The sequence below is a fragment of the Passer domesticus genome, chromosome 4 (genome assembly GCF_036417665.1).
Source record: "Passer domesticus isolate bPasDom1 chromosome 4, bPasDom1.hap1, whole genome shotgun sequence".
Taxonomy (NCBI): domain Eukaryota; kingdom Metazoa; phylum Chordata; class Aves; order Passeriformes; family Passeridae; genus Passer; species Passer domesticus.
In genome coordinates this window covers 26,994,711-27,018,534 of record NC_087477.1, presented here as the reverse complement: position 1 = coordinate 27,018,534, position 23,824 = coordinate 26,994,711, and the positions used below count along the sequence as shown (strand labels likewise).

The window sequence follows — 23,824 nt, the reverse complement described above, 5'->3', positions numbered from 1 at the left end:
AAGATACACCCTATTAATGTTCAGAAAACATGCTTTTCATAATTATAGACAGAATCCTTTCAGAGATATAACCTTCCTCTCTGCTATAAATTGTTAGTCAATACCATTGGATACATCCACAGCAAAACCTACTCAAGCCCTACTCAAAAAAGCAACCTTTATTGCCATCCTAACATATCCTAAGCACCCACAAAATGTAGATTTTAGAGACATTACACTTCAGAACCATTCAGATATTCATCTGCTGTAATATGTTTGACAAGTCTCTGGTTTGAAATGGACTGGCATTACAGGCTGAATTGCTCTGCTTGTTTTCCTAACTAAAGTCAACTCTGCCTGTGATTTCTGAGAGCAGAGAGAAAGTTGTAAACTGCGATCCGTACTCACGAGTCCTCCTTCCTGATTGCAAATTAAGAGTCAGGGGATCAGGAGCTTTCTGGTAAAACTTGGAGGAAGGATTGTAAGGACAAAGAAGGAGTCAGGGTGGAGAATAACTGTGTTTCATAAGAGTTCCTTAAAGCAATTAAAGCACCTCTCATGGCAAGAGACAAAAGACAGAAGCTCCATTACACCAATGGAGCTCTGATCCCCACAGACCTTACGAGCAGGGCTGTGTCTGAGGAGAGATCAGCAAAGGGAGGTGATGTTGGGAGAGCACTGCTAATTCAGAGTGGTGACTTTTCTTCTGCAGCAGCACTGGGTGGGCACTTCAGCCAAGTGCAGTGAGCACTGTGCTTTCAGTTGGGGTGTGGGAGGTGCTCACCAGGGCTGCCGTGACCCCTGCAGCTCTGACTGCTCCCAGCAGCTGAGAGCTTCACTCCAGGATCCTGTCCAAACAATGACACAGGGAACAACATCTGCCCAACCCCCTGGCCCCATTAATTTGAAGGGGGAAGTGCCTTTGTTTTCCCACTGAAAAGGTCTGCAAGGGGCTGAACAACGCCTGCGTTCTGCCACACTGACAGTTACTCATGGGACAAATTGTTCCTGGGATGGGAGACAGGTATATTTAGCACAATAAACACAATTTGCTCCCAAAGCTTACTGACTTTCAATAACAGAACACACATTGCTATAGGATGATAGATTTCCCCTTATTTTTATTAAAAGCTGCATGATGAAAAAGTGTTAAAAAGTATGGGAGAGTTAATGCTCTAGGGGATTAATTCCTGACCATTTTTCACAAGCATACCAGAGTTATCATGCAGTAACGACTACAGATTGGCAAAAAATAGTGAAAATCATGGATGCTGTTTAACATAACTACACAATAACTTTTGAGACACAAAACCAGAATGTTCAGTTCCTGCAGAAATGTACATGGGGTTAAAAGCCATTAGGAATTTAGAAACTTGCCTTTGATAAATTAATAATTGTCTTTTCTAGAATCTTGGCATGGTTTATGTTATTTTATGTAATTTTTTTTATTATGAAGGCCAAATTCAATTATGTAATTTCTTTTGACAATATTTTGATAAAAGAAATTCCAAATATCTAAAATTAGCAGTCATGCTATATTTACAAAGATTAGAAGAGCTTGTAGATTAACAGGATTTTAAGATATTATTTGAAAAATTGTGCTGATTTTAGAATGGTTTTCTTATTTCGTATCAATACTATTAAAATATAGGAGGGCAAATTAAGGGGTAAACAATACAGATGTTTATGTTTAACTCGTAGTCCTGTTTCTCTTTCTGGTTTCCATAAAATGTTTACCTCATTTTAACACTCAGCAAAGAGATTTGTTGCTTTGTGTGTGCATAATTGCACGTGGGAATATTTCTATACAACTTTTCAGCCTTGCAAAAGACTTCTAAATTAACATTGTTATAATAAGCATGGTGCTCAGACAATAAAGACATATAAACAAAAGAATAAAATTATTGAGCTATTTGTATTTAAATTGCATGTATACAGCATTTTGGATCAAAAATAGTCTAATAAGAGCTGGTTAATGATACATTTTTACTATTCTTTAACAGGGAAACAGGAGAAACCCTGTTGTCACATGTCAACCAAATACTCGGAGTACAATCCTGAAGAAAACTGTGACTTGAGTTATTACTATGGCAGAAGCTAATGCTTGCTCAAACACCATCATAAAACCTGATTATAGGTCTAATGGACCTTGCTACAAACTCTGAGTGTGGAAACCTCCATTTAAAAAAAGGAATGGTTGGCTATTGGGAGTGATAAAGCTTTTTTTGTTTAGTTTGAAAGCAGGGGTTTTCTAATATGTGAAATTATGAATCATCAATTTTCCTAAATAAAATTCAAAGGTTCCAAATCCTGGTTTTGTGTGTATTTTGCAAAGTGATAACTTCCATCTTCTCTAACTCTTCCTAATGCCAACAGCAATAGCAGCAGGCTCTGAGGACTCGGAGTTCTCTGAGAACTGTGAAGACCACAGATGTCAGTGGGTCATGTGGGAAACCCACTGTCAGGAGTTTCATCAGCTCAAAATGGGGCACAATGTTTTACACAGACTCCAAAATCAGTGCTTCAGATCATTTACCAGAAAGAACCTAAGCAGAATTTTAGTTTACCTGATGGTGTGAAGTACAGAGTCACAGAATGGGTCAGGGAGGGGACCACCTCTGGTCCCACCTCCAGGCAGGGTTATGCCACAGCACATGGCACTGGATTGCATCCAGATGGATTTTAAACAAACCTGGTTGTGTTTTGAGTCCAACCTGTGATATAGATTGGATCAAAATTGCAAATTGCACCACAGTGTCCCACCCAGGCTGGAGCTATTCTGTTTCAGTTACAGCTGAACCCCAACCATTGCAAACATGCTAAAACCACTGGCAGCTTTATGAATAAGTTTTTTCTGAGAGGGACCACAATCTGGGATTTACAGAAAACTCTCCAGACACATTTGGAGCCTGATCTTACAAGGCACTGAGCATCTTGGATTCCAATTCATGTTTAATATCTTAACAGGAGGATCTTGACACTTTGGAAGACATTAAGAAATGGGGGCACAAAGTAAAAACTTTCTCTTCTACTACTCTTTGTCATTTAAAAAAATATTTAAATGACAGATACTTATGATAAAAAAAAATTTAATGCCAAAACCTTTGCTGAAATTCCTACTTTGTTGCACCACTCTTCAAGGATCTTCTTGTACTCATTATACTTCAGCTTCTCTGTTAATAAGCAGGCATCCTCTAGAACAAAAAACAGCAAATAGAAAAATACTAAAATGTTAGAAGTTTATGTATATACATCGGTATCTACATGTTTTACATTTGGGGTTGGCATCTAATTAATCAGATTTGTTTCTGTCTCAAAGGCTTATTTCTGTAAATTAAAAGTAATTACACGATCAAAGGCAATTAAATTCTAAAACTGGGAATATGTGTAAAAAAACTGAGGGAAGTGTGAATTCATTCATTTATGAGGAGGAAAAATATAATTATTTAGACATAGTAATACAGAGATGATGTGTAATTGCCTGTCAAAATCAGGTTAAGTATTGATGGTAATGACATTTTGTAAAAATCAGCAGATTGGTATAAAGTCTGCAGATTAAGAGCAAATGCTGTACCAGGAAGATCTTGAATTGATGTCTTGAACAGAGGCTCACAGAGGCTTTGAGGCACTTGCTCCTTCACCAGGTTCTGTTATTTAAAAAAAAAAAAAAAAAGTGCATGAGTGTTTTAGACTTACAACACTTTTAATGGTTAAAAGGCTAAATGGCTCAATTGAAAAACTTGACCTATGGAAAAAAGCCACAAGAAAAGGAAATCTAAAAAAAAAAAGGGTGAGTCACATAAGATATAATTCTAGAAACACAGAACTGAGAGGGGTTTCTGGTCTCATTTCTTGCCCTCCTGTGCAGCGGTTCTCCAACAGCACAGGTCTGGGTGGGACCAGCTGGGAGCCAACAAAGGAGATACATTTGGGAGAAGATGATGGCCAAGACAGCACTGAAAGATGGCAGGCAGGAGGAACACCATGCAGGGGAGGAATTGAGCAGGGCAGGAAGCAAGAGGAGGCTGTGACATCTCAGTGGGGTCTTCCTCATGGGATGTGATAAGGGAAAAGGTGGCTGGGAGGCCGTGGCTTGACTCTGCAGTTCTTGACAGCCACAGAGCCCATTTGCTCCAGTGGTGCTGTCTCATTCCTTCCTCACTCCGTTTCCACACCAAACTCCCACCTCCTGGCTGCACTTACTGCTCTGTTCCTAGGGACTCTCCAGCAAAACACCTCCCTCTGCCTTGTTCCACCTACAGCATCCCTGGGGCATTGTTCCTTATTTTGGGAACCACTGATCTGCTTCGCCTCCTCCAATGAAGAAAGTGCACATTTTATCTAGTCCACCCCTGACATCTATTCTCCAAGGCTTCTGATGAAGGCTGTTTCCCAGCATCCCTAATCTCTCTGTTTCAGTGCTTCACAGCCTTATTGCTCTGTTTCTTCCCTAATACTTAAGATAAATATTTATTGCAAATTAAACTGATTTTTCTCTTGTTCTACCTTTTGCAGACACAAAGAGCAATGGAACAGCCCTCTTTCAGAATAACTCCTTAGAGCCTGACAGACTATTTTCCTTTCTGTAATCTTCTCTTTTGGAGGCTAAGAAAACACAATCTCTTCAATATTTGAAAGGAACTCATGTTTTCTTAACTGGATCCTCCTCAATTTGTCACTGTCTCTTTGTACTGTGATGCCTAAAACTGGACTTTAGCTTTCGGTCACAGCAATACCAATGGTGTTTGTTTGGCATCATAATTTAACTCGTGGCCAGAATAAATCATCCAGTTCTGGTGGGGGTTAAAGACAATGTTCAAAGCAGTGTCTCTGCTGGTACAATGTCTGGAACAGATTAAAACTACTGTATCACTCATGACTCAATAACATTTCTATTTTGTCATTGCACGGGCTTTTATTAAGTATAGTTGCTAATTAGGACTTTATCCATAGTTGTATGCAAGGAAGAACAGGATAAGTAAATCTATGAAGAATATCTGAGAATTGGCATTCCCATATGGAATCTCATTTTGTATGAGGGTAGTGTGTGTGTTAATGGTTTACTCTGTATTTAACAATGTAGTTATTCCAAGTGACATGTTCTGAAACCAGGCCTAAAGTAAATGAATGGGAATTCCTTTCCTAGCAGACCAAGTCTTAAATGAAAAAAATCTAATGAAACCTGCACAGCTCAGTTTGGCTTAGAAACTCAGCCGGTGGCAAGCAGCCCAGAGCCCCAGATGGTCAAAAGTGCTCACTTCTCCGAGGGATCAGAACTGTGCTGTCCCACCCCAGCTTCACACCAGTGCAGTGTCCAGTGGATGCAGTTTGGTGGAAAAGTGGTACAAAGTGGTAACTCAAGCCCAAAATGTGGCTGGGTATAGCAACATTTGTATTTCCAGGAAAAAAACACAGAAAAGTGTGTCTCTGACAGCTACAGACACTGACATGTGCAAGAGACAGTGGGGATGTGCACATGACAGATGGGGAGTTACAGCAGAAATTGCTTTTCTTGTGCACCTTTCGGCCTTTTGCCTTCACACTTGGGCACCAAGCTATTATTGGCTGATTAACAGCTCTGCCCTCCCAGCACATATTAAGCATATCAAGGATAACTGATGGAATACTGAGCCATAAATGTTTTCTTGGCATTTGTTTGGCCTATGCTATTTGGAAACAATAAAAGCATCTCATATTCATAATGATAATACATATATACCACCACAGATCACACCATCAAGCATTCTCCTTCCATCTTATTGTGCAAAACGTGGAGATAACATTAATATGTATTAATAGAATGTAAATATAATTAATCATAATAGGATGTCCCTGACAGATTACCACTGCTGTTGATAAAATATAATTAAAATTGTCTGGTTGGATTTTCAGTGCAGCTAGAATTGGCATCTCTGTTCCTTCTATTTCCGTGTGTGTATCTACAGAATGCTATACTTCTAAAAATCCCATTATTTCATGATGGTTTTGTAGAAAACAATGCAGGGCTGCAACTCCTTTACATTATATGGTTAGTGAAAAGCCATACAAAAGAAAGAAGGCCACACCCACAAAGACTGAAGCTACAACTAATTCCAAAAAGGACAGGAATTTTAGGCACCATTCTCTCAAAAGATTATAAAGAAAATGAAACAGACAACAGCTGAGACTGCATGCCTGTGTGATGGGAATCCATTCAAATCCAAAGTCTGCATTATTCAAAGACTGTTGGACTTTATTAAACAAGAATTCCACTGAAAGCTCCATGAAGTGATGAAATCATAAGAGGATTATTGTTTCAGGTATATAGTTTCAGCTGAAACAAGTTTGAAAAAAAAAAAAAGAAAGAAATTTTTTTGAGAAGATGACAAAAGTGAGTGTAGCAAGCACAAACTGACCCAGAAATAATTTTTCACTGTGTTTTCCAAATAAAAAAAAAAATGAGGTAGGGTCTACTGAAAGTGGGAGGTGGTGGGCTTGGATACAAAGCAAGGGCTTCTTTGTGCACTGTCACCTCATCACTGGAACTCCCTGCTGCAGGATGCTGAGGATGCAGTAGGTTCCTGTGGGCTCAAGAATGCCATGGCAAAAAAATACAGGGAAAGGCCACACGCTCTCCTACTCCCCCACTATAGCTCACCTGCTTAGCAGAATCCTCCAACAACATATGGTAACATGCTCTTATGTTCTCACATGGATTCAAGTGCCTGTACACAAACAAGGCCCTATTTGCAACTCCTGCTGATGAGACTGAACTCTGACTATAGTGTACATACAAAAGTTGTACTCTGAGGCAATACAGCATTTTTATTACATCTATTTTTCTTTAACAGAATTACTTCCATGTATTCAGATCCACCACTAGCCAATACTGCATGTTTTTGTCACAAAAGGGAGAGGAAGCAAGACTATCTCGATGTATTACCATGTCAGTGATACACAGCTGATGAGATAGAACCCATTATTGTATTTTAAAATTTACTAGCATTTTTAAATGTCACACAGCTGCTTTGAGTTATATAATCTGAAGAATGATATAATGGTGTAGGAATAGAGATAGAGCAGAAAATAATGTGACTGCAAACAACATGTATATCCCATATTTGTAGATGATCTTCCGAAGTATTTTTCTGTCTTGATAAACGAAAATTGATGCAATGCCTTTTAGAAGCATGTTGGGCCTACCTGTTTAACCATGTATCCTGACTTGGTTAACTTGGAATGGAGGCAGTTGTACTTGGAGGTTTTGTTAATATAAAGATTAATGAATTTGTACAATTTGGGCATGCAAACCATTTCTATCAGGCATATTCCATTTAGAATAAGCAGTAAACCATATATAAGGGTTGTGTCAAAGTTTACTGAATAGGGCCCTTGGTAGCTAATGTAACATTTCTCCAACAAATCAAAGGTATTGTTCTATGCTCACATGAATATACAGTAGCCATTACCTTAAATTTAAAACTCACTGTGAGCGGCAAACACACTGTGGGGATATGAAGGCCATATTGTATCAGTGGAGTCTGCAGAGATTTTCTTCATATGGCTTTGCCTGGTTGAAATATATGTTGCAGTTGAAAGCTAAAGGGATTACTTTTGAATAGTCATCACAAAGGTTGATTATATTCGTATATCATTTAGCTGGACCCTGCAGGCTATTATTCCATTAGCTGTGCTGGCCCTGCACTGTCAAAAAGTTGATCGTATAATGTAAAAAGGGTCCATGCTATGTTAAGGTATGTGGAGCAACTTGAAGCAGTAATCTTTTAGAGCAGTACAGCTCTGTACTTGAAGGTAGATTGCATTTAAAATAAATACCCTCAAAATGGAATAAGTACAATAAACCTACCTCTGTTTCCTATTTTTCCTTCTTTGAACAGGCTGTATATAATTTGAGTAAGTTAATTGCACCAGGTGAGATATTGGCTATGGAGTATTTTTTCATGCTCACAGCTAAAGAACTACACCTCAAAACAGCTGTGTCTTTACGTGAAACCCTTGTGGAAACGACATTTCTGGTGAAATAGGTTTGCTGATTATGCTTCCCTTGCACATGCAAACACACACACATTTTCTTCCAGTGCTTAATAAAATGGATCTTCAGATGGTTCCATTATGTGGATGCCTTAATATTATTTTATGCTAAAACATGGACAGCGCATTAGATTGAAAGCATCTTACTGTTCCAGGAGGCAGAGCAATCATGGACTATCCCTAGATAGCAAATGCTCCCATTGGGGAAACATTGCCAACAACACAGGCTAATGAATCACAGCAGTTATTAATCATGGGCATTTGGAAAAGCCACACATAACAGAGATGGACTCTCAAGATGAGGAAGGTTAGAAGGTGGGACTGAGAAAAAGACAGAAGATCATCTAATTGCATTTTAGAATAAGTTTATGGATGAGTATTTGCTTCAGTACAGTTGTACTGCTTGCCTCTGTCTTTCTAAGCAGGCAGAGAAAGAAACAATTTAAGTGGCTCAGTTCTCTCAGCTTTCAGATCCTTGAAGGACAAGTTGGCAAAAATAAATAAATAAAAACCATGAAAATACAAGACCCTTAGGGCTTATGGCCTAGTGGAAGTGAGACAGTGCTTCTTTTATTAGACAAAGTTGTTTAATTTAGATTGTAAAAGCAAGAGTTGGTTCTCTTTCAGCACACCATATATATTATTCAGGGCAATGAATGAGTCTTTATGAGGACAAATGGGAGCCTTTAATGAACTACAGCATGCACTTGAGCAGGTAGGTTTCTCTGAATACAGGCTTCACAGATGGGCAAGTTTATGAATGAGAAGCAGAATTTATTTTATAAGCTTTTGAAGAGCCTATGGTACTATAATGAAACGGAAAGGTTTTTCTGGTTTGGGTGAGAAAACTTAACAGGAATATAAATTTTGCCCTAACTAATAAATTCCATTGTTTACTTACTCATATTCAATAGTTCTCAGACAAATTAATCTTCCTCTCTTACATAGTTTGGGCATGTTCCAGACATTTGTACAATGGAAATCTCTCTTGATCTTACCTTTTTCAGTTCTGTGCATTGTTATACATTCATCTGTGACATCTTTTGCTCAAACCATTTGCTGAATATCAGTTTTAAATAACAGCTCTATTAGACCAAATTTTTAACTGTAGATAGAAAACCAAGGATTTTTCTCAAGGCCAAAATATGACACTGTGTCTTTTGTGTATCTGGAAGTTAGAGATCACAAAAATTCTACACAAATATTGGTGATACAGCAAAATCAGCTTTGGAAAACAATCATCAAGAAGATCACTTCAAACATGAAGAAACTCGAGCAAAATTGCTACCAGTTTTTAGCTTATAGTTTTACCTTTACTGTCAACAAATTCTACATTAAATCCAAACTATTAGCTTAAAATTTCAGTATGGCATTTTGTCTCTGGCTCAACTTTGTATTTGCCATTTAGTGTCTTGAAATATTCTCAAAGTTTTCCAGCAGCAGAAAGCAAGTAAGCATCTGTCCAGCTGGTTAATCAAAGTTTCCACAGTGCAAAGTAGAATTCTCAAATGGCCTAGAGAAGGGTTTCTTTTCTTTCAGTCCCCATCCCGATGCAGAATGACCACAACTACAACCTACTTGCTGTCTCCTAAAGACAGACTAAAGTCCTGGGGGGACCTGCTGAGAAAGCAAACTTCTGAGCAAAAGGTGTCTGCTTTCTCTTGTGGTAGAAGCCAAACTTGCTCTTGGTTACCCTGAAGAGCTGGTGAGAACAAACAAGGAGTATAAAAACACTTCTATTGCCTCTACCTTTGCCTATCACTAAAGACTGAGCCTGAAATCTACTCAGAAATCCGTATGAAAGGAAACCCTTACCTTGCTCACAGAAGAGACAGTTTATTGTCTCACAGAACGTTTACCAGTATTTTTAGAGGCGTTCCTACAGATTTTTACAGAAATGTGTCTATCTCAATGATATTGCATCAAAGTTTCAACACATATCATTAGAGTTATGAATGAAATCTACTTTTTTTTAAAAATTTTTTTTTTGCAAAGGGCAAAGAAGCAGTAAGGTGGGTGATGTTTCTGACAACTTATTGATCATAACAGAAGCAGCATATTTGCAGAACTATCATGGCTACTTCACTTAAAAAAAAAAGGCAAAGCCAGGTATATTGGGTGCTCAGTAAATAAATAAAGAACAGTAGCTGTGAAAACACAGATTTCAGGCACGGTGGCAATTCTGACACCAATTCATAACAAAGCCACTACCCTGAAAAATTCTTGCTGTCTTCCCCCAATTCACTACAGTCTCTACCGTAGATTTGAATACTCTGCTGGAGAATCTACTTTTTGCATTTACTGTGCAACTTTTGTATATGACTACACATAAAGCCTCATCCTTTTTCCTTTACTCAGATATAGTGCATTTTGTCTGTTAAATATTTGGTATAAAAACACAATTAAAACCTGCAAGACAGCATAGCAGGACAGTTCATGTGCCTGTCTTTTGTGAACACCACCTTCTACCCACTGAGCAAAACACTGAGCAGAAGAGCTGCTCACTGGCAGTGTGTAATATTTATTTCTGAATATGCAGCCTGATATGTCTTCAAAGGACCTGGCTGTCACAGAGTGGTTAGCACTCCTTTCTCTGAAATTCAGGTTCCTTAAAGGTGTCCCAGGGGAGGAAAGCTGGGAAACACAGATTACTTAAACACGTCCTCTTGCTTAACTGTATGCCATCGTCATACTGAGGTTCAAATACAGTATCAGACTGTTCTGACTTAAAATATCTCTGATTTTAGTTCTTTCTGCTTTACCTCTGTATTTTGACATGAGCGGCCTGTGTAATTTTATTGAGAGTTTCTTGTTCTACAGCTCTCATTCCTTATGTTGAGAGTTTGGGTCTGCTGTTTTCTGGTCTCTAAAAGTTTGCCTGTCCTTCTATAATTACACTTGTAAGAGCACTTTTTCATGGCTGAGACTTTCAGCATCTCCAGTGATGACTCTGCCTGGTGGCTTGCAAACTGTTTGTCATCTAAGGTCTCTATAATGCAGTTTGTTTTTTTTGCCTGGGAAACTGTCTTCCAAGAGCTTAGCCAAAGGTATCATCTGGGTACAGAAGCAGAAGCCAGCGAAGCAGAGAAATCCCAGCAATGCATCTGCTACAAGAAAAAAAAAGGAATGCCATGGAGATTTTTTTCTCCTTACCTGACTTTAGCTTTACATCTTCTAAGACACTCCAGGCATGACAGCATCCTCTCTGCCTGAGGAGATGTAGGGAAGTGTCTGGATGATGATGTTCTTTAAAAAGAAGGTATGGAATCCCTTATGGAAGTATCAATTTTCTTGTGACTAAGCTTGTCTGGGGAGAATATTGCTCCCCTCTAAGACTGAAGAAAAGTGCTCCTACTTATCTTTTAAAAATAGCCAACAAAAATATCTGCTGGAAATGAATGTCCTGGTTTATGGAGGGTCCCTGCAGTGACACGTGCTGACACTGGTGTGCTATAGGACATACCTCTCCCATGGGCACTTGGGAGAATCCTCTTTGTCTCAGCTTTTGTTGCTGATTTTACCAACAGATTGAGAACACAGAATCAGAAATCAGACCTAATTCTCTTCACCAGGCATTGGGAACAATACTTTTGCTGGCCACAGCAACACAGAGTGTTTAGTTTCTCCCTCCTAGTTTTTGAATTTATGGCCATGTTCTCCCAGACAACGTGTGACAACTTGAAAGACCAAGACTTGTCTTTACAGCTAAGTAGAGAGCTCCAGCTTTCACGCCAGTCACTCGCTTCTTTTGATGAGAAATAGATTCACATGAAAAAAAGATTACACTGAAAAATGGAAATGGATTTTCTGTTTTATTAGCAGTAGCACAAGACTTGTGAGCTACTTTAGAAAGTTATAGAACTACAGAGACTTTTAAGAAAAAGCCAGCAGAAGCTAGAATTTAAAAATAAATGCTCTGGCTAGTCTGGGCCCAATTCTCAACTGATGCAGCCAATGCAGGTTCACTGAAGTTAGCATGGTTATGTCAGCTTTGCCAAATTGCTTCAAAACAGATCTTTTCAGAAAACATTTGACTTCAGAAATTTTAAATTCACTTTGAATTATGCCATACCAGTCACACTGTTTTGCTCAAGGAACAGCAGAGATTTTAGAAGCACACAGCAGGAAAGCAAAATGTCTTCATGAAGCAAAAAATGTCACCCTCCCATTCCACTCCTTGACCACAGTGATGAGAGTCACCAGCAGGTACTCCCAGTGTAGCAGACACTTAACAGAGCTGAGGGGAGGCAGGCACTTCTAGGTGCAAGGGACGGGGAGCAGCAGTGGGTGACCTGGCTTCTTTTGGATCTTTTCCACAACCACAATGCAAGGGCAGAAAAGGAAACAGGGTTATTTAGGAGTTGCTGCTCAGTTCTGTTCCTCACAAAGGCACCAGTGGAAGTGCAGGCAGACACCAGCTGCTGCTGGCTTGAAATGCTTTCCCAAGATGAGAGAAATCATGCAAAGCTGAGAAATAAGGAAGGGATTTTCCCCCAGGGCACAACTCTGATAGGGATTCTGGCAGATTTTATTTTTTTTATAAACTGTTCCCACAATTGAGGAGATCTGTTATGAGATTATCTTAGGGTTTAAAATACAATGATTTCCCTAAATTCACAAAGTGAATGGTGAACTTGGGATGATTTCAGGTGTCTGAATCTTTTACAGACCGGGGCACTTGACTGTGCCATTGTGCCCCTTCATGGGAGGATGTGAGAGTCTCTTTGGAAGCTGGATAAATTCCAAGCACTAGGTAGAAGACTCTGGGTACCATTAATTTTGTAATTTAACATCAGTCTGTACTCAGAGGAATGTTTGGTGCTTTGACACCAGGTCTTCTTTATAAAAACAGTAACTGGCATAAAATCCATGCTGGGATCTGTATGTTCTGATCAAACCACAGTCTCACCTCATAGCAAAGCTCACAAAGTGTAACAGACAAAATTCATTGCTATAAATTGGAATAAGACAGCCCCACTTGGAGGTTTCAGAGTCTCCAGGTCACAGGTGAGCCTGCCAGGCATGGCAGTGGGGCAATAGCCCTGGGAAGGTTTACTTGCCCCACTACAAATCTCCCTGGTGGAATGTTTGCTGTGGCTCTATTTAATTCTTAATCTCTGCATCTCTGTTTAATTCCTAGCTGCTTTAGAGACCTGTTGTAACACAGCAGTTAAAAAAAAATATTCACATGTACTGCCAGGCCTCCCTAAAGAGTACTAACTTGACACGTAGGCCATGACAGCTGGGCTTGGACTACTAAGAAATCTAATCCAGGGTTTCCATCATCTCAGTTGTTGCCTTTCTTTCATTACAGTTTGACTCAGCCCCTAATGGATTCAGCTTTATAAAATCAGAAAAAGAGGAAAAGAAAGCAATTTATTCATGTTTCACTAGAGCTTGCAGAAGACGTGAATTTTCTCTAAAAATGCAAATTATTTTGTGCCACACAAGTGAGACTGGGCAGCTAAAGCTCTTAGAGGAAGGGCCTTTCCCAGGGCTAATGTTTTTATACCCAGTGATTGAATAAATTGATCCCTTTTTTATCACATCTCTTCTGCTCTCCTTTTTCTTCAGAAGAATGTAACCAAAGGTACCAAAGCACCCTTTTTAACTCTAAGAAAACTGATTATGCCTGTTAATTTAGTTTTTAATCCCAGCCATATCAAAATAAACACCATCGGCATGAGGAGCAGAAATCAATATCTCTTAAGCATCAAGTTAGTAAAAACAAGGATTTAGTAAGAATCCAAGATGTAAAAGACTAATGTACAAACTAAGCCCTTATTTATGTAATGCGTTGTTATACAAGCTCAATATAAACCTGAAAGAAACTATTTCAGAAGAGCAGAAATGGTTTACTTGTACTGCATCAAAAATGACCCCATAAGACCTCCTTTACTGAGCTAGCCCAGATATTTAATGTGAACATATGTTTTTAAAGGATTTCTTGTCTTATGTCCAGTCATTCTTGTTAATTCATGGGATAGCATACTGCAGATGTGCTTTTTTCTATGCTACATAAAGCAAAAATTACATTTAACAAGTGCGAGGTTGGTCATAAAAAATAAATAAAAATAGACTCTTAAAAGCTGGGAAATCACAAAGTGAAGCTATCAGTCATTCTTATTGAGAAGGGTGAGGACAATGTGAAATAAAACTTGCACATCTATGAAGAGACATTCCTAATATGCCAGCACATGCCTGTTATTTCCCATTCTCTATAGGTTGCTTTCATTGGCCCAATATTTCTTCCTTTAGGGTAAGCTGCAGTGCACGTTTGCTCTAGATTCCCTTTCTAGTCATTGACTTCAATTTTAATAGTAATTCAATTAAACACTTTGAACCTATGTGCAGGTTTGCTTACTTGAAAGAAAAGTCAGGTTTTGTGCATTTTACTTCTGGGTAAGAACTTCAAACTGCATGTTTGCTTACCAGTAGTGTTATTTGTTAATATAATTGTTTAATATGCTAATAAAACAACTTTCAGATTAGTTTTCAAATACTAATCCAAATCTAAGTATTAATTTATGCACCTTGTCCAAATTTGTGCATCAGATGCAAACTAATCAGACCATTGTAATGAGTATTTAGTTTTGTATGGTTTCACTCCTTCCTGAGTGCAGAGACGATACACAATACCACTTCAAAAAAAGAAATATTCTCTTCTACTTTTTTTCTGACACTAAAGATCTCAATCTTGCATCCATTATTTGTACTTTTCTTTCAAGAGTTGGTATGCTATGGCATTCAGAAAGAGGAATCACTCTGTCTTCTAGGACATAGCTAGTTTAGAGATCACCAAGTTCACCTATATCAAAAGTATAGACATCTCAAATCCTTTTCTTTATATATTTACATTCAGATTATTATTTGTAATGGCAAAGTAGCTTCACAATTAACAATTATGTGAAAAGGCAAGTTTAGTATGAAATTTGTTTTCTGATTTTATAGGAACAACATGTCACAGATAGAAATAGTTACAACACAACTCCCCAAGAGCTTCTAGCAAAACCACAATATTTTTAATAACTTCATCTGAAGTTTAATCTCGCACACAAATGATTTACAATTCAATACAGACAACAGCTACTTAAAAGTAGTTTTAGTAGAGAAGTTTAAATTATGGAACAATACTCATTTATTTTGAAGTGTTCTGGATTTGCTAATGGACAACTAAATTTAGTAAGACAATGCTAATTCATAGTTTTGTATGTAATATATTTGCTAAGGACATACCTATTCACCAAAAATAAGTGTAAACAAACAACCTAATATAAGCCAAAGTTCTGGTTCAGGTCTGGACTAAATCCTGACTTTGTAAAACTTCCCAAGTCACTTCATTAACCACAGGGGGTACAATATCAATCAAAGTTGACATTTATACCTACGTACTTTTATGTATTTTTAAAAATAAATGTAGGTCTTCACTATATACAGAAAGCAAATAGAAAAAACAGCAGTGAAACAAAGGATTAAAAGTTAAGCTGTTGAAAAAAGGAAATAATTTTTTTTGTAATTTTTTTCAGACGTTTAAATAAATCATGACGTCTTAATTCAAGCATACATCATACACTTGTGAGAAAATATGACTTGGCAAAAATGTAATATACCATCTTTAAAGCTAATTTGGAAAAGCTCACACAAGACACCACAGAGCACATGTTGCATCTTCTGAAATTTCCAAAACAAGCCAGCAGGCCTAGAACCTTTCAGAACTCCTGTACAAAGTGAAGACCAGGCAAAAATGAACCACAAAGGATCACAAACTGAATTTTTTTTGCTTCTTTCAAATCCCTGTCCCTACTTTTTGGGCTACCAGGTAAAACTTTCAGAAGATACAACTCTTTCCTTCTGAGTGCTGGAGCTTTCTACTGTTTCACCACATTTATGCATTCCAAACAATTTCTGTCTCTCCCTTTCTCTCAAGTACCCAAAGCCTTCCAGAACACTTTCAGCGAACTATTCCCTCCATTTGTTTCTCCAAAGAGGTTTGAATGTTCTTTCAATATCTAATGCTGTGGTATTTGTCTGATTCTGCAGACAAGTTAAAGCAATATCCTTGAATAAACCTCTTTTCCCACTACCAATTAGGATGCTATCTCTAAATTCAAATAACAGCACTTCACTATCAAATCAAACTTCATCTCTGATCATTTAACCAGTTTTGTGAGGAGAGAAAAAGGAGTGAAGTCCCTATCAGGAAAGCATTGCAAGGAAAAGATGAAAGAAAATCCTGAAGACAGCAAAAATGTGAAAAGATGATGAAGGAAAAAAGAGTGGAAATAGTCATTAGCAATACAGATTTTTTTTCCCAAAAAAGTAATGAACAAGACAATGCAGGTTTAGTAACCACATGATTATATTCTGACACTGATTTCTGGGGAAGTTTCCCCTGAACTTTGAAAATGGAAGAAGGAAGGTACAGGTGTCTCTAACATATAGCTCTCAATTAAAAGCAGCAGCGGGACCCCTGTAGGTTGACCTGCCTGTCAGAAATTCCCCTGGATAGCCCAGGAGGTTGCAGCTGTTTTGCAATCACTCTGTGTCCTGCTCATTTGCCACTGACACAGAAAGCTGCTCTCTGCTGTAGCACACGAACATCAACTCGATCCCCTCACTGCACCTAGGAACAGCTGATGAGAGCCTGGCTTTAAACTGCACTCCAATGTGAACTTTTGTGGCTCCAAGATATCAGAGAGAATTTTTTAAAACACAACAGCTGGAAGTTTTCAGGGTATGGGCATAAAAGTTCAACTTAACCCAGCGGTTTAATTTATGATGACCACACAAAAACAACAGAGCTCTGATATCAAGCATCACATCTCCACAGATGTGATGTTTTCATTGCATTGTTCTCCTATTTCTATTTGTGTCCCTAAGAATGAAATAGTGGGGAGAAGCACAATTACATATTTCTTTTTTTTTTCACCAGAAAAACAAACACACACACACACACAAAAGCTGAATGAGAACTCATGGAATAGAAGATAACAGCAGAAAGGTGAAATGTATTCTTGGGATGGTGGTCACTATGGAAGACCTCCAGCAGAGATCAGCATTTTTATTTTTTAGGTAAGGGAGGAACAGTCTCAAACCAAAACACTGTCAGAGCAGGATTAGAACAAGCTGAGAAATCAATCAGGCAAGAAAGTAGTATTTGCTCAAGAGGTTTAAAGGACATGTACAAAGGTATTGCTTAAATCAGCCTCAGTACAAGAGTGACATGAAGTGCTAAACAAGACATTAATTAAAACCAAGAATGTGCCATGGGAGGAGAGACCAGTAAAAATCTGACTTTCATACCAGGCAAATTAGCTACAACTCTAATAAAGGATATAATGATAGATAAGTAAATTAAAATGTTATAATGAAAAAAAGAAATCAAGATCACTTCTGTAGAGGTCTCCTGAGGTTATTTTCTTTTGAGGAATACAAGAGATCTGGATGAACTATTACCTGGTTGATTAGATTCTCAGATTAACAACTTCCCTGGATTAACAACTATTTAAAGGCAGAAAATAAAGATGAAAATAGATGGATTGATTTTCATTATGGAAAAACATCAGTAGTTAATTCAACAGGGATCTAAGGCAGAGTTTGTTCTGTAAACATTTAAATAAACCAAACAATTCAAAATGTTGGTGAACAGCAAAGTGACAGAACCTACTGCTGACAAAAAAATATTGTACTGGGTGATCAAAATCAAAACTTAGAAAAACTTCAAAAAGGTTTATGACTGGGCAATAAAGCATCAGATAAAATTCAGTGTTGATAAATGCAAATTGATGCACATATGTAAAATGTCTTTTATGCACAGGGAGATTGGAAGCTGCAGCTTGATAGAAAGATGACTGATAGCAGGATATAAAGAGATGTATCTATTTTCATGAGTGCCATGAAGAAAAAGAGTGAGAAATTATAACTTACTTTCTTACAGAGCAAAGGTTGAAACAACTGAAGCTGCAAAAAATGGGCTAAGGGCAGATCCAAGGAATCTGCATTTTAGCTGCCAAATTCAATGGGGTGCCCTGGCTGCCAGTTGTGTAACAGAAATGCACTGGATAAGTTCATGAACAAACACAGGAAAGCCTATTAAATACAATGGGATCTAGATTCAATTTCTTCAAGAAGTCCCTGACTTGCTGAAGATATGGAGAAAATACCACACAGAGGTTTTCCTTCCAAATTTCCTGGTTTTATATTTTCCCCTAATCTGTTAACCACTGCTGGACAGACACCAGGCTAAAGAGGCCTTTGATCCAGCTTACTACAGTCTGTTTTCCATATATCATGGTAGTATTAGAAAAGCATGATCTTTAACCATGGAAACTAGAGAAGGGTTAGCATAAAAAACCTACAGAGAAACTCTTCCAATTGTTCCATGCAGGAAACAAGACTTAAATGACCTCTGCTAAACACTAGCAGGGGTTTTCATCACTCTCTCAATTTCCTATTTTTGGTGACTAAAACTCATTCTATCAAACTTGACATTTTCTGAACATTAACAGCTATTTGACTCTCATTCAAAAGCTACTAACAAATGATGGTTTGTGAGTGCTGATCCCTCCAAGATATGATGACTATTTTTTCTCTTAAGAGAATAACACCAATTCTGCCTGTGGTGCTAACATAAAGGCACTCAGACTTTTTTTATGGTTTTAGCAACAATAGAACATATCAGCATTGTCATGGAAAGACTGGATGCTAAACTGTCACCTCCACTATTTACCCAAGAACTGGATCTTGTGCTGTATATACTGAAATTGGGAGCACACCAGTTGTTAAAAATCCCAAGGCAAGCACTGATATTTACAAATAGGAGCACCGTTTCCTAGAGCAAGAGGAGTTTGCAGACTGGTCTTCAGCTTGCAGATCATCTGCAGCCGCCCTGTGGGAGGACAGTTTTTATAAATAAAATATTTGGGAACAGTGGTAGTTACAGCATTATTACAAAGTCCAAAAAAAGATATCAAAGGGCAGTGTTGCATGTGTTGAACAACAAGTCTGCGGGATTTTTTCCCCTGAACAGCTCTATACTGTACTGTACACAGAAAACCAGCATTTTTAAGGTACTTTAAAACAAAATGCAAGACATATTTTTTAAAAACTGGGGGTATTACTTTTGGGTACACATGGAATTAATTTTATCCACACAATTACCTATGGTGGTTACCATTTTTACATACTTTGCTAACATGTCTTAAGGCTTTTTCAGGTAACTCAGGAACTGCCTTGGCTCCCCACTGATGTGGGAATAAGCCCAGTTCCTATGTGTTTATTGCTGAGGTGGGAAGGCTTAGGCAGGTACAGGCTTCATGTTTTCTCTGCTTAGAAAAATAATAACTTTAGGATTTGGGTTGTAATATGGCAATGAAAAACCTTTTTCTGCTATTTGTCATATTGAACAGACTCAATTTACTGTAACTTGTGCTTGAATGAAAATGCTAAACAGTTATTGGATAACATGTTTATAATACATTTATCATTTACATTGAAAAAAAAAGTAGGATAGACCAGAAAACTGCATAAATGTATGAAAAGAAGTTCATCAAAATACATCACTCATCCTGAAAAAAATATCAGCAACACGGAGTATCTGGCAGACACAGAGGCAGGAATACAATGAGATACACAGTCTCAGTTCTTTGTAAACAGAACATCACACTGAGCTGATTGATGTGAAAGGCACAGGTGATCCCAGACCATGATTTGGGGCTAAATATTACTACCAGACCTACAGATCATTCAGTAAAAACTGGCAGGGGTTTTAATTCTTTAAAGTAATATTACGGCATCACTGTCCAGATTTTCAGGGGGACAAATACAAGTATCTGGATTGATCTTGCTGTTTCTTCCTATACAATGTCATTTTCTTCAATCAGAGACTCTAAAATACAATTGAGCCTCGATTTTGCATGACTGCCAAACATAAGCATGACAGTAAATGATGACAGAATTTTATGGCAATCCCTGAGATTTTTAGCATAAAACACCATGCAAGTAGGAGTTATTGAAAGACAATAGTTTTATGGGAAGGTTTGAGCCACATTTCTCAAAGAATTTCTGGATTTCATGACGCTACTGGTACCAGTATTTTAAAAAAATTCTCATTTTCTTCTGACATACTAATATGAAAGTGTTTGGTTTGGTTCCTAACAGTTACTGTCCACAACTGACCACAACAGCATTGGTCACAGAAAACTTGGACATTAATCTTTTAAAATTATGTAATTTTACTTATTAATAGGAAATGCCTACAAAGCTCACAAAAAAAGTCTCCCACTGTTTTTTGGATGAATGTGTGTGGGACAAGGCTATCCCTGTGGTTTCAGTGGTGCATTTCTGTAAAACACAGTCACTGCTCTCTCTGTCCTTCTAGTAATCACAAATTCTTCAGAACTAACCTTTCCAAGCAAGCTTCCACTGCAGATTTTGTTTCCTGCATATATTTCAGAGCTGAAATAGGATCCATACAGAACATTCCTAGATGACAATATCTGAGCTGAGAGTCAAAGACATCTTGTATTGCTTTGGGTAGGGTGCAGGAGTTGGAGAAGACCTTAGGTAGGCATCCTCCCTACAGAGTGTTTTTGTTGTTGTTTATTTTTTAGCAGACTTGTGCCTGTTTTTTGCATTTCACTTATTCTATCTTTGGTGTAGTATAGTATACATAATTTAAATAACCAGGGAATCTCTCTGGGCTCAAAACCACCTGCTGGCTTATATTAGCTAATTAATGGTGATTTATCCAAGTTACTAATTTGAGTGGAGCTGATTGCCTTTAGGAATTTTGAGAACGTTGTAAGAATTTTGATTATAATTATGCTTATTTGATGGGCAGTCTACTTAAAATACTTTAAAAAAATTTGCCTCCCAGCTGATTTTTAACTGTGCCAAATAAATGACTCTGTGTTATTTTCTGACTCCAGATCATGTATTCAGGTAGTTTGTTTACTCTGATACTCAATTTCATCTTGGTCTGACTCCCTGTGATTTTCTCTTTTCTATCAGGGTTTATTTGCCTAGCTTTGAAACAATGACTGCTTGAAAAATAGTCCTGATCTTGAACCTGCGGAGCTTAATCATTTTCACAAAAACTAATATAGCAGATTCATTTTAGCCAAACTTCTCTGTCATGCTGACCTGATTCCCAGGGCCTGAAAGTGTGAATTTAATGGTGGTACAATGTCTGAGGTAAGAATATAATAGAAACCTCTCAGCAGTGTATCTATTGGATCAGTGTAATTTCTTTTTTCTCTACTGGTCTCAATGTCTCTTAAGGCAATCTAGTCTGCAGACAGCAAAGGAGACCAGCCTTCTCTTTTATTGTGATCCCAATGCTACTTATACTAAACAAAGAATCAAGTCCCTCGGTAAGGTAGGCAGTAGACATAAGCACATAATCCTAGAGGAAAATTTACTCTATTAAAAAACTTATTATTTTGCTGTGAATTCAAGAGGATGCTACTCGGAGGTCTATCCCGAAGAACAGAAGACAAAGTTATTACAGCTTAGCTGTATTACTATTGCTTTTCAACATTAGGGATAAAAATAGTTTTATCTTAATAATTTTCAGGTATTAAAAATGAGAATTATACACTGTATTCTCTGGTGGTAGATATGTTGCCTTCCAGTACACATTTGTAGATGGAAATTTAACAGAGTTAAAATACTTCCCAAACTGAACCAACTGTTTCCAATGTAACTCAAGCATGATAGATTCTACTTCTGCTGGATTTACTGTCATGAAAGTATTCTTATTGTACAAATTCTTTCCACAGAAACTTCTATGATAACGGAAACTTAGGATATGACCCAGCATAGCTGTGCTCTCACAGGTTCTTCTTTATACAAAGCATTCTGTCAAAGTCTTGTCTGCTACTGAGGAGGTGGAGGAAATTGTAGACAAGTTTCCTAAAAGTCTCAATTAATTTTATATGAGAAAGTATATGAAAAGCTATAATTTATGGAAATTGTCTTTAAAATTGGATTGCTCCATTTAAGCATTTAATTCCACATCTTTGACTGAAATCCAAGAAGTGCAAGATAATAAAGAATGGTCCTGATATAAATTACTGCCATTCAGAATCAGAATCAACTGTACCTGAAGCATTTTGGTCGGACAATTTTTTAACATAGACTTTCAAAACTTCCAAAAATCATACACATTTCCTTCTCTCCCTAGGCTTCTTATAAATAAAGTGTATATTTCCTTTGGGAGTTCTGGGTAATCAACATCTCAAACTGCTTTAAATATTTAGGTATGGTTTTCACTGCCTAATTATAAATAGCCAGTATTAAAGAGATATGACCTTAGGTTTCAGTGATCACTTTCCTGAAAGATTAAGAGAAGAATTAATTAACAGCTGTGCTTTTCTGTGATTATTGAAAAAACAAGAGAAAAAGGTGCATCAGAGAGAAAAAGTGAGTCAAACATTTGCAAAGCAAATGAGTGGCATGGAGTGAAGTAAATTCCTATCTCATGGTGCACACCCTCAGTGCCTTATCTTCTCCAGACATTATTCTCCATGTGCTTTGTTGGTAGTCTGAGTCCTTCTTGTGGTGACAAATTTTGCTTACTATGAAAGTCAGACTTTTGTCCAATTTATGCTGCTCTTTATTGTCATGCTTTTCCTCTCTGAATAGTGTTCAATAAAATAAAACAAAGAGTAATTCTTTCCCTGTTCACTCATAAAAATTACCTTTCTGTTAAGTAAAATGGATACAAAGGACAGAGGTGTTGCAGTTCACTTCTGCACTTGAACTTGTTCAGCCAGATCACAGGAAAAGCTACAAGGCTTTTGTTGTCTTCCACAGCAAAATAAATACAGCTACTGTTAGTTTTTTCACACCAAAAGCACACCTTTTTTGGCAGTGAAGACAAAGCCAACTCTCCCTCCAGTTCCTCTACAGTCTTTGATCTCTTAATTCCCATTTCTCCTTCCCCTTGATGTTCTGGTCTCTCTGATCTCTGTTCATCACTACCATATATGTCCGTATAATCTCCCACTCGTAATAACTCTAGGACAACCAGAACCTCATCCTTCATTTCTGGCAGACATGCATTTCTCTTGAAATAAAAACCTAGGCAATCTTGCAGTTTCATTTGAGACCAGTTCATCAGTGATGTTTTGATTACCACTGTCCAAATTCAGTGAGCAAGCCAGTGAATCATGTCTATGAACACCAGATTTCAAGATTTTATATTAATGAAAAATATGTAAAAGAAAATCTAAGGGACTCTTTGAAATGTTTTTTTTTAATATTTAAAGTATTGTCTGATTTAGCTCACTCAATTGCTGGTCATGAACATTTGAGTTTTGCTCAATGTGTTGATAACATTATGCTCCATTTTCATTTTTGAGCAACTTTTTGATGTGTTTACCTAATACGTGTCCAAGAAAAGAGACTAACTTTTCAGAAAATAAATGAAGTAGCTAAACTTGAAAAAACCATGATATATAGTGTTTGCCATAACCACATACTAAAACAAACAAATGAAAGTGTAAATTACATACAATACCCTCGAAATCTGCTGCATCTCACGTTCTGAAAAGCAATTGATTGGAAGATACATGGCATTGTGATACCTAGCAAATGCATACCTACTACTATTCCCTATTTTTAAACAAGGAGTTGTCCCAGTTCCTCCACCACAGAAATGAATATGCTGACTAATCAAATTAAATACTGTTTACCTGAAGAGACACTACTGAATTAAGTGATCTTCATATTACTAATGCCCTTCTTCACAACTGGTGAAAACAAATAGAGCTTAAATTCAAATCTCTGAGCAAGGGATGAACCAAACTTT

The 23,824-nt window shown here is 37.6% G+C and overlaps 1 protein-coding gene across 10 annotated transcripts in view; it reads right to left on the bottom strand.

Moving 5' to 3' along the window:
* Window positions 1–1,080: 1,080 nt before the first annotated feature.
* The window catches only part of TTC29 (tetratricopeptide repeat domain 29), a 228,177-nt gene continuing 205,433 nt past the window's right edge, over window positions 1,081–23,824 (bottom strand). For 9 of the 10 annotated variants that reach the window (XM_064416703.1, XM_064416700.1, XM_064416701.1 and 6 more), the window contains 3 exons: window positions 11,164–11,256; window positions 3,554–3,626; window positions 1,081–3,173 (listed from right to left, as the gene is read on the bottom strand). In XM_064416703.1, coding sequence (XP_064272773.1) covers window positions 3,589–3,626; window positions 11,164–11,256 — 131 coding nt within the window. In that variant the 3' untranslated portion in view covers window positions 1,081–3,173; window positions 3,554–3,588. The remainder of the gene's footprint in view (window positions 3,174–3,553; window positions 3,627–11,163; window positions 11,257–23,824) is intronic. The other variant, XM_064416704.1, reaches the window with a different exon arrangement.